The sequence below is a fragment of the Vanacampus margaritifer genome, chromosome 7 (assembly GCF_051991255.1).
Source record: "Vanacampus margaritifer isolate UIUO_Vmar chromosome 7, RoL_Vmar_1.0, whole genome shotgun sequence".
Taxonomy (NCBI): domain Eukaryota; kingdom Metazoa; phylum Chordata; class Actinopteri; order Syngnathiformes; family Syngnathidae; genus Vanacampus; species Vanacampus margaritifer.
The window spans coordinates 12,748,372-12,761,791 of record NC_135438.1 but is presented as its reverse complement, the minus strand read 5'-3'; the positions used below and the strand labels follow the sequence as shown (position 1 = coordinate 12,761,791).

At 40.6% G+C, this 13,420-nt stretch overlaps 1 protein-coding gene across 3 annotated transcripts in view; it reads right to left on the bottom strand.

Moving 5' to 3' along the window:
- The window catches only part of LOC144055364 (uncharacterized), a 32,489-nt gene extending 19,968 nt beyond the window's left edge, over window positions 1-12,521 (bottom strand). The window contains exons 1-5 of one of the 3 annotated variants that reach the window (XM_077571274.1): window positions 12,244-12,521; window positions 10,633-10,811; window positions 4,027-4,121; window positions 3,684-3,765; window positions 1,071-1,401 (exon numbers count right to left, since the gene is read on the bottom strand). In XM_077571274.1, coding sequence (XP_077427400.1) covers window positions 1,071-1,401; window positions 3,684-3,765; window positions 4,027-4,121; window positions 10,633-10,727 — 603 coding nt within the window. In that variant the 5' untranslated portion in view covers window positions 10,728-10,811; window positions 12,244-12,521. Of the gene's footprint in view, window positions 1-1,070; window positions 1,402-3,683; window positions 3,766-4,026; window positions 4,122-10,632; window positions 11,201-12,243 lie in introns of those variants that run through there. The other 2 variants (XM_077571276.1, XM_077571273.1) reach the window with 2 other exon arrangements.
- Window positions 12,522-13,420: the final 899 nt, after the last annotated feature.

The window sequence follows — 13,420 nt, the reverse complement described above, 5'->3', positions numbered from 1 at the left end:
TTCACTGAAGTCTAATTACAACACCACACTGAATTGAAACATGCAATAATCCCGGAAAATGCATTGAAATACATCAGGTTTACAATATATAAAAAATTACAAATTATAACGGGTGTCTATACATCCTAATAATGGACCTGTGCCATACTTTGGGTAGTATTTATGTTACTCCCATATGCAATAACAGAGAAATTACAGCACAGTGCCATTTTGAACAGCTACATGTTTTTTACAATCCGGAGAAATGTGAGCTCCCAAAGCTTTTACAATGCTTTCTCTTTGATTCAAAATATCAAAAACATTAAAATGTCCATAAAATGTACAGGGACGGCAAGAGGGTGTTTTAAATTGTCTATTTCCCTCATTCACTGCCATTGACGGCTATAGACGTCAAAAATTCATTTGAACTATTTCTATTAGTTTCACATTTTTCCCACTTTTGTTAACAAGTTATGAAAATCTACAATTGTTTTATTGTATTAGAACAGATATAAAATTTGTGATTAATCGTGAGTTAACTAGTGAAGTCATGCGATTAATTACAATTACAAATTGTAATCGCCTGATGCCCCTAATTTTTAATAATCTTTTCTTAATTTTTTTTAAATAAAAAACAATAAAATAAAAATATTTTATTATTTTAAAAAGAAAAGATTATTAAGGTAAAAAAATATTATGAGACAAACAAACACAAGTTCTTCATTACAGCCTAATGACTGGAGGTATATAGAGTTAAATAATAATAATAATAAAAATAACAAATAATTGTGAGCAGTTTGAGTTTTTTTTATTTAATCAAACTACAATTCCTGCGGATTTTTTGTTCTGGTCTGTTGAGGAAAGTGTTGGTGGAAAATCGGATGTTTTTTTGTTTTTTTTATGGTTAAAGCTAATTTGTCCCTGGGTGACAGCTAAACATAAAGACAAAATGGTGATTTAAGTGAGACGCCATTTTGTTTCCTTTGCGAAGCACGTTCATTGAAAAATATCAGAAAAGTGGACCTAAGTGTTTAAGTAACAGATTTCTACACTTGTTTTGTTTTTTTTCATAAGTATTTGAAGGTACTAACCAGGTTCTCGCCCCACTCGGTCAGACTGTAGTCCACGGTGATCTCCTCCCCTTTGGTAATGTCTCGGATGGCAATGACCACAAGTCGCACCTGGCTGCCACAGTGAACCTCCCTGATGCGACAGTTAGGGGAAGGTGGGAAGGAGCCGGCCACGGGGGCAGTCGGTGCTGCGGATGGGGAGGTGACGGAAGGGGCTTGAGCAGAGGTCGCCGGGGCAGGAGCAGGCGATGGGGTCGGGGTCCGAGCTGAAGAGGCAGCTGGTGTGGAGGCGGAGCTGGAGCTAGCCTTGGATGCGTTGGAGATTTTCTCATGAGTTGGCTCTGATGAACCACTAGAAGAAAAAGGTAACACAGGCACAATATGCAACTTTTTATAAAAAGTATATGTAGATAAATCAAAAAAAAAATCCACAAAAAAGTAGCGTATTTTTGGGGTATATATGTGTAAATGATGCATACAGTATAGTACAGTGGTCTGCATGTGGCTTTTTTATTCTTCTGCTGTGCCTCTGTGACTTTGGAAAATAAATAATGAATATTCCATTTAAATGCCTTAGTTTTTTTTTTTATGTAATTTTATGTAATTGGAAGATCATGGTGCTCTTGCGATATTAAAAACAAAATATTTTTTGTTTTTTTTAAGATTTTTTTTTTATTCGTTTTTTTGTTAGTTTTAGTTTGTTTGTTTTTTACTGCACTATTCAATCCCCGGTAGGCAAACCATGATTTTTTTTTGGTGTGAAGAAAACAGAATGTTTAATTCTATTGTATTTAAACAAACATCGCTCACGCCTCACAGATCTCAAGTTTACAATTAGGTGCGAAAATGACGGTAATGTGTCCATCCGTGATGTGCCGCCAATGTACTCAAATTCAGGAGCAAAAATCACATTAACCAGAGACAGTAAATGTTATAATTGCTATTTTGCACATTTTCATTTGACAGTGCTAATTGAAACCTTTCTTTTCAATTCAAGTTGATGGCTAACTGCAACACGTGATGAAATGGTGACAGAACAAAGAAGCGGACTTTTGGTTCCCTGCAGGTGGATAATTTAAGCTTGGCTCTTGGTGCTTTTTTTTGTTTTATTTGTTTTCCCCGTGTGGCAGACGGCGGAAATGACTGAGCATGTAAGGTTGTCTGTCCCTGTTACAGTATGTACCGATAAGTATGAAATTCTAATTGCACATTGTGAAGGATAATCTATTTTAGGTACTTAGGACCAGGAGTACAGATTCTTGTATTTTTTATTTTTTGTACTAGGTATTTAAAATAAAAATATACAAACAGTACCGTAGTATGATGATGAGGTTTTTTTTGTCTTGAAGCATGAATGCGCTTCAGACCGCCACTGCTTGATGGCCACAGCACACTTCACAACAGAAAGCCACCATCAAATTCACTTTGGATTCCTTGCAGTGGAAGGACCATTTCAATACCTTGGTGGCGATAATAATAATAATAAGCTAGTTTGCCAAGGACAATACATTAAGTACTGGGGGTGAATCGATTTATTGGCCCCGATTTCCTTAATTTGGGGGGGGGGGGAATTGGTGATCGGCAGATCCCCTAAAAATAAACCAATCTTTTCCACCCTAAGAGGTCTGAAAGAGTCAGCCACTGTCCTCTTCTGCTGAGATGACGAATTGGCTTTTCATTTTTATTTGGGAGAACTACTTCATGTGCGGTTAAAACAACACGTTTGTATTATTTCCCAGCTGTCGTTCAATGTTTTCCACTAGAACAAAACTGGAATCCTGAAAGTGTATGCTGCCTGTTATGGAAAAAAATCGGGATCGGCAGATGAAACTTTTTAAAAGATCGGGAATCGGCCCGAAAATTGTGATCGGTGCACCCCTATCAGGTACATTTGTGTTTTGTGTTTGCATTATCTGTTTGTGAGCATTTGCATCTCTATTCATTTCAGTGGGTAATGATGTTTTGAGATATGAGTGAAACCATTGAACAAATTAAACTTGTATCTCAAGGCAGCACTGTACGTTTTATCCCAATAGAACCACAACAAACAATGTTTAATAAATCCTCAGTGATTGCGCTAATTCAAAGTAAGAATGATCTTTGTAATGGTGGAATTTTCAATCGAATTTTGTACTCGACCTCATCAATGTCCTATTTGTGCTGAGAAACGTTAAAACCCTTCAGCAATAATGTGCTAGTATGACTACGATAAAATGTCCGGGGATGTGCAGTATTTTCAGGACACTGGTGTCTAACCAGACTGCTACTGATTTTTTTTCTATCATTCTCTTTAGGCCAACACATTCTTCTAAAGTGTTTTTTTTTTTTTTTTTTTATTAAGTGCCCAATTACCGCTAATGCAAACCAAGAGGTGTCGTCTGGCTAAGTGTGTTGGAATCGGCAGGATTGTGATAAGTTGCTCTCAAGCAAAAAGTCTCCTCAAGTACAATTCATTCTTTCACAGGACACATTCCCAAAACAGTCTGAGTGCTTGTTTGTCTTCATGCGCCCTGCGATTTGACTTGGAAACAGAAACCAAGGCGTTCCCTGCCACTTGCCTAAAAGTCAGCTGTGATCGGAAAACGGGCGGATGGATGGAGGCGATGAGATCGTTATTGGGTAACCACAACTCACCAGTTGTTGGTGGATGCTTCTGTCTTGTGCAGCGACCCATCCGGTGTGGGACGTTTACTCTCAACTGCTTCCTTACGATCACCTGAGAGAATAAACAGAAATTCCTTGTCAGAAGGATTACAAGTGCGCACACACCCACGCAAACAAACGACGACACTAACGCACGCACGCGCGCACGCATACGCCATTCCTCTAGTCACGTGCGCTGCTGCGTGTATGTACAGAATCACACACACAGAAGTAGGTCACACTCAATTGCACAAGCTCCGCCTCCATAACAATCCCACTGACAGATGCGCGCGCGCGCACGCACACACATTAAGAAAACGACATGTACACACACCTCTGCAGTGTGTCTGCTCGGGGTTGTTCTCCTCCTCAGCGGACGTAACAAAGACTTTCACAGGTGTCCCCTTCCGCTTCCTTCCACAGCCACGCCTGGAGAACAAACGCACGCAATTAGCATTTAGTCAATAGACGTGCTGGTCAAAACTTCATATTAATCAGATCGGAGATTGATCGATAAACTGCCGGCCGCCGAGGGATTGATACAACAGGTCGTTGGTAGTCTCAGAAGCTAACGAAATAAATAAAGCAAACAAAACATGTGAGATCCGAGCCCAAAGGCAAGCAAAAGCCATTTACAAGTCACCTTCATCGTATGTTAACCTACCAGAACTAACTTACAGGTTACACACTGACTTCCTTAACTTTACCACCCCCCGATTTTGGACCGGTTCTGATCACAGATCTCTCTGTACGGTTTTCCTTGTGCCTTTTTCGTGTCACCCGTCGTTTCATTTCCATGACACTGAAGCCTAGTTAAAGTAGGCCATAAGAAGATCATGCGTTGGATTTACAAGTATCCATTACTGTCCTGATGATGGCATGTTGCAGGCATAAGAGTCACAGAAAAGTAGCGGCATGAAAAAACATTGCAAAAAAATATTTGGGAGAGGGTGGGGTCCTTTAATTCATTCACTGCCATTGACGGCTATAGACGTCAAAAATTCATTTGAACTATTTCTATTAGTTTACCATTTTTTCCCACTTTTGTTAACAAAAGTATGAAAACCTAGATTTTTTTTTGTATTCGAACAGATATAAAATTTGTGATTAATCGTTAGCTAGTTAAGTCATGCGATTAATTACAATAATAAAAAAAATAATCGCCTGACGCCCCTAATTTTTAATAATCTTTTCCTTATTAAAAAAAAACATTATTAAAAATAAAAAATACAAATTTAAGAAAAAGAAAAGATTATTAAAACAATTTTAAAAATTCTTCAGATTTTCCACCAACACTTTCCTCAACAGACCAGAACAAAAAATCCGCAGGAATTGTAGTTTGATTAAAAACTCAAACTGCTCACAATTAGGTGTTATTTTTTATTATTATTATTATTATTATTTAACTCTAAATACCTCCAGTCATTAGGCTGTAATGAAGAACTTGGTGTTTTATGTTTGTCTCCAAATATTTTTATATCTTGGTATTTAACTCATTCACTGCCATTGACGGTTATAGACGACATAAATTAATTTGAACTATTTCTATTAGTTTAACATTTTTTTCCCACTTTTGTTAACAACAGTATGAAAAGCAAAAAAATTTTTGTACATTTAGAACAGATATAAAATTTGTGATTAATCGTGAGTTAACTAGTGAAGTCATGCGATAAATTACGATTAAAATCCTGATGCCCCTCATTTTTAATAATCTTTCCTTTTCTTTTTTTATTAGGGGCATCGGGCGATTATTTTTTTTTTAATTGTAATTAATCGCACGACTTCACTAGTTAACTCACGATTAATCACAAATTTTATATCTGTTCTAAATGTACCCAAAAAAAAATCAAGGTTTTCATACTCTTGTTGACAAAAATGGAAAAATACGTTAAACTAATAAGAAATAGTTCAAATGAATTTTGACGTCTTTAGCTGTCAATGGCAGTGAATGAGTTAAGAAAAAGGAAGCGATAACACCAAGTGCACAGACAGAAGAGAAGAGAAAGTGTCATTCGGCACAGATATCAACCAGACCCACAGTCTTCGCGCATTGATCCAATCCACTCCCATCTGGACTCGTGATACTATGTGTGTGCGTGCGTGCGTGGCGTGCGACTGACCACATCAATCTGGATAGCGTCCTTCTACTGCCCCCTCAGGCAGTGTGAGGAAAGGATTTTCTCTTTAATTAACCATCTCAAATGTGATATGCAAATCCATGTAAAGCCATCCGTGGATAAGGATGGGCTTCATTCCAGAGTGGGCACCCAAAAGCATAACAACCCCCCCACCTCCTTCAAGTGGGCTGCTGTGATGTCATGCCAATGTGCGTGTGTGGCTTGTGTGTGCGTGCGTGTCATACCATTTGTTTACGGTACATGAAAACAAGTGTTTTTGAATCCTAAACATTTGTAAATGTATAGAAATTGTTGAATTTGGCCAGTTCACCTCATGAGGCTGACTTCATCGGACCGGTGCGCCAATAAAATTACCAATAAAGCCAATTACTCCTTGCCTAACTTTTAGCTTTGGTTGATTGTGAGGTCATATAGGTATCCCTGCATGTGTGCAGCAATTCTGTTTTTTCCCACCTGTTGGTGAAGCAAGGCGACACTGGTAGAATATTTGCAACTTGGAAGTAAATACTTCAGGTCAAGACTCAAAAGTAGAGCTTGATCAATGTGGATTTGATTCCACTGTTTGGCAAAGTTAATCAATTAAAAGAAAATACAGTGAATAAAATCACTTCTTCCGTCCCTTAAATAAGAAGTCAACCAAAAAAATTCCTTTACAATTGACAATTCCCAGCTTACGTCACAATTGCATCACAAGTCAAAATGGCGGGTCTAATGCTGCATTTGAGGACAAGGTAGGAAGTCGGACTTTTCCGACTTCAAACCAGGAAGTGTGCACAGCAAATTAGAATCTTTTCTTTTCTTTTTTCTTTTTGTAACCCTTCTCATGAAACATTTTATTTTTTTATTTGTCATCTGATGCAGTGGTAGGGGGACAATCTGCAAAAAATTCAGCTGAATTTGTTTTGGTTTGAAAAGTGCTAACATCAGCCATATTGTTGGTTTCTGAGCGGGAATTAAATGCGTTTGAAAAATAAATAATCGCCATGGACATGCACATGACAGCTTGACACGCATGGCATTAATATCATGAGAGATCCTTTTAAAAAAATGACTCCCCTGTAAGGTTAACACGGACCCGGAAACGTTCGAGAAGCCGCCCTGGCCACGTTCCGCGCAAATGTCCGTCTCATTCCTTTTGACCTGTAGAAGGAGACACTGATGCAACCGTGGCTTCCTTTGTCACCTGTAGAAGAACATTTGAGAGCTGCAGCATAACTACAGAGCAGCCCACTTCACTTGCGCCTCGACGACTTCTGCTCAACTTTCTTGCGCGCGTTTATATGACTCGATCCCCTTCAAGCTTCGTTTTGGTCTCACGCTCGTCATCGATTCTGTCTTGCTTCCGTCCTTGCACATTTCTCACGCACACACACACACACACTGATCCACGCTCAAGACTCATATGTGCGTGAGCAAACACACACAGCTCACAGTCCACATGTGCGCATGCACACACTTTTGCACACACGCACAAACACACACCTCCCCCTCTCTGGCCCACAAGCGCACGCACACACACGCATACACACTCTCACACACACATGCACACAAACAGGCACTCAGCGACACACACACGCACACACCCCTCCCTTTCAGGCTTGCAGGCACGCAAACACACTCACACACACACACACACAAATATCCTCTCTCTCTAGCCAAGCTTGCACGCACACACCCTCCCCCTTCACTAAAGCTCACAAATACACACACACACACACACACACACACACACACACACACACATTCTCTCTCTCTCTCTCTCTCTCTCTCTCTCTCAAATAACCAAACCCACAGTCTCATGTTCCATCTCTGACATACACACACACACACACACACACACACAATAGTGAGCACATACACAATCTGCACTTTGTCAGATGCACACATAACTGCTGTGATAAATTGTGTAGTCGTGTTCATTAATACACGTTATTCACTCGCATACACACTCGTTCATACGACGCGGACGCGCACTTGCGTGTGCACCTTCGCACACAACACATGCACACTCATACACTACCTCGTCACACGCGCTCGCTTCACATATGTCAAGATTCAACACAGATACTCACTTTGCAAGCTTCATGTACTGTGCACTTTGTTCTCACACACACACGCATGTATACACACAAAATTGTCAATAATATAACAGGAAAACACACACACTCAACCGCCCTCATTTTCACATATACCATACCACCACCCACACACACAGGCGTGCACGTACAACTTTTGCTTGGAGCATAGGTACACACACACACACACACACACACACATACTTGTCTTTGTATCTTAGTGGGGACATCTCAATGACATCATGTATTTCAAAGCCAACCTTCACCATCACTACTGATGGCCTAACCTCAACCCTTACCTTCACCAAAATCCAATTCAAACCTAAACTAAAAAAGTCTTGACCCTCAAATAAAACTTGTGGGTCCCACCAAAATGTCGGTACCCACAGTGATAGTTAAACCGGGAATATGGACCTCACAATATAGCAAAAACACACACATACACAGTGTCCTTTCCCTCTTTCATAAACAAAGTAGATGCATAAACACAGTCCCTTCATCTGACAACACACACACACACTGCCCTTGTCTAAGAGACACACAAACCTTGTGCCTGTCTCACCCCTCACACACACACGCACACCTTACTTTCTTCCTGACTGCAGAACACGCACAAGCAGAACAAAACACACACAGACAGAGCAAATACACACACACACAAACACACACAGCATATGCACTAGCTACCAAGCCCTCTTCAGTTTCCAAGACACAAACACACACACACACACACACACACACGCTTACCCTCCCCTTCAAAAGCTTGCACGCACACAAGACACACATACACCCGCACACACACAGACAAACACTCTCTCACACGCACACATGCACTGCGTCACACACCCTCCCTTCTCTTTTCCTCTTAAACACATACACACACTGTACTGACTGCAACACACACCCTCCATCTTCTCTTTGAGACACATACAAGCGAACACACACACACAAAGGCACGATCTTGTGTGTGCATCACACGCATTTCACATAACGTATACTCTTCAGGTAGCACTTTTGACATTGCTTGATGCTGAATTTTGTCTACACACACACACACACACGCGTACGTAACAGGTATGCACTATACACTAATAATCATACAATTGTCCCTGTTCATTTTATAACAAATAATAGTCCCTTAAAGTCACACACACACACACACACACACCTTCTCTCACTCACTTTCTTGCACTCACTCACTCACACACGCACGCACACACACCCTCCCCCACTCTTCTAACACACATGTACGTGCAAACACACACTTCTCCCTCCCCTTCCTTGTGTCTCTAACACACTTCCCCTCTATCTCTCTCACGTACACACACACACCATATATGTGCTCCCTCTCACACATAAGCACACACACGTCCTTCACGTCACATGTCTCTGTATGCCTTCTGACACATGGCAAACTCACCTATAGTACCCCCACACAACACACACACACACATTGTCATTCACCACACAAACAACACACACACACACTCTTAGCGCTTTGTCACACACTCCTTGCATACTGCTCCCCCTCCCATCTCGCTCCCTCTCTCTCTCACTTAGACACACACTCACCACACACACACACTCACCACACACACACACACACACACACACACACACACGTGTCTGTCTCTGTCACGCACACACTCACTCCCCCTCCCATCCCTTACACACACTCCCCTCCTCCTTCCTCTGCCCTCACACACACATCCATGCAGCAACACACGCACACACACTGCCCTCCCCCTTCTCTCCCCCCTTCCCTCTCTCTCATGCACACACACACACACACGTTTCCATTACTTGAGAGGACATAGTGTTGACTTGCTTGTTTCTTGGCAAGCAGTCACTTCTGACTTGACCTTTGACCACAACGCATTTTCGCCACCTTCCGCTATCATCATCGTTGTTGTCATAGCAACTTGCTCTTGGACCCCAAAAGGCAGATGAGGTCCCATAAGATGTGATGTGTAAACAGATTGATGTCCCCATAACATCGGGATAACCAAACACACACACACAAATTACACTCTCTCTCTCTCTCTCTCTCTCTCGCTCTCTCACACACACACACAAAGCTGCTCGTTTCTCTCACGCTTTCTCCCCCTCCCTTCTGTGTGCGTGTGTCCTCTCCAACTCACACACATGCTCACCCCCACCCACCACCCCCCAACACACACACACACACACACACACACACACACACACACACACACACGCACACAACCCCGCACTTCCGCACGCACACAACTCGCACACAAACACACGTTCATACAGAATAGTAATAGCAAACATTTCTCCAACTTTTTTATTTTGTATAACGGTAACTACAATGTTTATTTACACTGGACGTCAAAAACACCCCCCATACTCCGGATTGAAACTGGTAAAAGTAACACAAGAGGCACATGTGACCTGTTTTGGAAGGGCAGTTTGTGTTAAGTTCACTGTCTCACGCACGTGCACGCGCGCGAGAGCCTCCTAGCTGGTGCGTTCGATGAAAGTCGTAAAAAAAACGAGCGTGACACACACAAAAAGGCGACTTTCTCAAGCGACCACAACAAGTCATATATGTTAACAACTTGTTGTCATAAAGGGGACACTCTCCCCCGTACACGCGCGATACACACCCACACCGGGTCTCGCTGTCATTGGTGAGGAGGAACTCTTATGAAATGTTGTCCCCTTGTTTTGGTCCTTACGGTGACGGTTAAACGGCCGACTCACCCCCGCAGCGGTGCTGCCGCTTTGACGCCGTCTCCGTCCCTGTCATGAGCGTGTGTCTCCCGGTACTCGTGTGGCGACCGCTCGGTCCCCGCCATGTCTGTCGCTCAGCCTCTCTCGCTCGAGTCGCCGCTCTTCAGCTGCTCAACTGGCTCTCACCAAGGTTATTACAGACGATTCCACTGTGGCAGAGCGTAGGGGGTAATGCAAGGCCCATACCCGGGGAGAAATGGTATTCGTTTTAAAATAGTCTCACTGCTTAGTGAGCCAAAATCCGGAGAGGGATTATGCAACGAACACTCAAAACAGCATTTCACTGAAGCAAACAAAGAAGTCGTATATGACATACGATGGTCCTCGTCACCCCCGTGACGGAATGGACGCGCCTACAAAGCAGCTGAAGGGGAGGGGGAGTGAGTACACAGCATCTTCGAAGCTGATTCGCAAGTACTGTACACTTTTCAATGAAATCGTCACAATAAAATGATGTGAACAGATAAGCACAGTCTCTCTAATAAGAGTAAAAACTAGCAAAGACACGGTAACACGTATTTCCTTGTTTTGTTTATTTTATAGAACGTGTTCGTTGCATCAACTTTTATGATTTGGATATCAACAGTCATGAATGCCTTATGTTTCTTCAAATACATTCAATTACAAACAAGCCTATTTGGTCTGATTCTAATAAATGGGGTTCAACATAGTTATACTTCACTATTCTAGACACATAATTAGATTGTATTATGTTATTATTATTTGATATATTATTTTTTTTATAATGTTTTTATATATATTTATTATTATTATTTTATACATTATTATTTTATTATTATTTTATGTTTTTTATTATTATTATTTTATATATATATATATATTTATTTATTTATTTATTTATTTTGTAAATTTTATTTATGTATATCCAATCAAATTTTGACCTTATGTGCTGCAATTTCATTCTCGCCTGCCCAGGGCCTGTAAAATGAATGAACTCATTTCGGTTCTGGGGCCACATTCACCCAAATTCACAAGTGTTCCAGCATAATCGTGGCCTAATGAGTTTTGAAGAACAACAATTTTTTTCTCCCTTTTTTTTTGGTGAAAATAATTACACTTGGAGTTTGGAAAATATTCACATTTATTGATGATTATCCTGTTGCAAATCATATGAGCAATCTGAAATTTCTGAATAAAAATAAATGAAATTTCAACAATATTATGAGTCAGTGTTTTCATTTACACGTGCAATTTACAGATCACAGTGGATCTCTATACAGTATGTGCCTTTTACAAAACAAATTAGGATGAAGAAATCATGTTAAGTTTACAATTTTCACATCCATCTGGAAATCTTGACAACCAACATCAAAAATGTATTAGAAATGTCTATTAATTACATTCATATTCATAGTACAGGCAAATTAGAAACTTCAAATACTTGCCAATGTAATAGTTACCGAGTAGGTTGCATTAAAGCTGGCATATTTTAGCAAAGAGAGATCAAATTGATTTTTGAAGCTGATTTTGGTGCACATATCTAAACTATAATATCACAAACCCATCATGAAGAAAGTTTATTTGCTTCAATGGCTCATCTAGCATTTATTTGTGTCTTACCTTGCCGCTCTGATGGCTACAGTATTTTGATGATGAGTGCGACGGCTGTTTGGTATTATACAAAATGGCTCCTTATGCTTTGTGTTATTCACTTCTTAACATGTTGTCATAGTCAAAATGGGCTATTAACTCAAAACCCAACCAAGCAGTAAAGAAAAATGATAATAGACAAACTTCTAATTGTATACAACGAAAGATAACTTCCGTTTATAAGTATTATAAATAGTAAATGCTAAAATACTGACTTTCATATATTATTTAAATAAGGGATATTTAAACTGCTAAACAGAGTCCTTGTTTTTGTATTGGGTTATTTTTTGTTGTGGTTTTGTTTTCATTTTTTGGGGGGTTCGAGGGAGAGGGGGGCATGCCATTCTGTGTCATTGCAACTGATTGCCTTTTAAATAATTGACTGGAAGAACTCACAGGAAGTCGTTCAAAGTGTACCACCTGTTGCTTTGAAAGCTTTGAACTGTATGTTTCTACATACATGGTAGCCCACTATCTATCTATCTATCTATCTATCTATCTATCTATCTCAATATTCAAGATGAATAGGAGGTATCAAGAGTTCAGTTTGTACTGAAGGTAGAGCAGGGGTCCCAACCACCGGCACAGAGAGGCAGGAACACTTTTTTGGAGCTGATTATATGCATTTATGTCAGCCCCCAATAACACCCCCAATGGGGGATTTCGATGTCAGCAAACCCCAACAGCAGACCCCACCCTCGTTGGCAATTACCTTTACAAGTGAAATATGTGTCAGCAACCCCATGCTGTCTACGAAAACCTTCCTAATTGTAACATCGTACCAATACTATACTTAACTGAAATGTCCATGTACCCGAACATTACTTCATTGTTTATATTTCTTGCAATTCTCACTTTTACTCCTAAATTAAATGTACTCTTGTACTCCGATACATTTGCCCGCACAACATAAAAGCATGATAAAAGAGAATGTAAAGAAATAAACTTGTTTCAAAAAGCCCTCTCTATCTCTATCTCTCTCTCCCTCTCTCTCTCTCTTTCTCTCTCTCTCTCTCTAACCCCTCCCTCCTTCTCTCCCTCTCTCTCTCTCTCTCTCTATCTCTCTCCCTCTCTCTCTCCCCTACCCCCTCCCTCCTTCTCTCCCTCTCTCTCTCTCTCTCTCTCCCCCTACCCCCTCCCTCCTTCT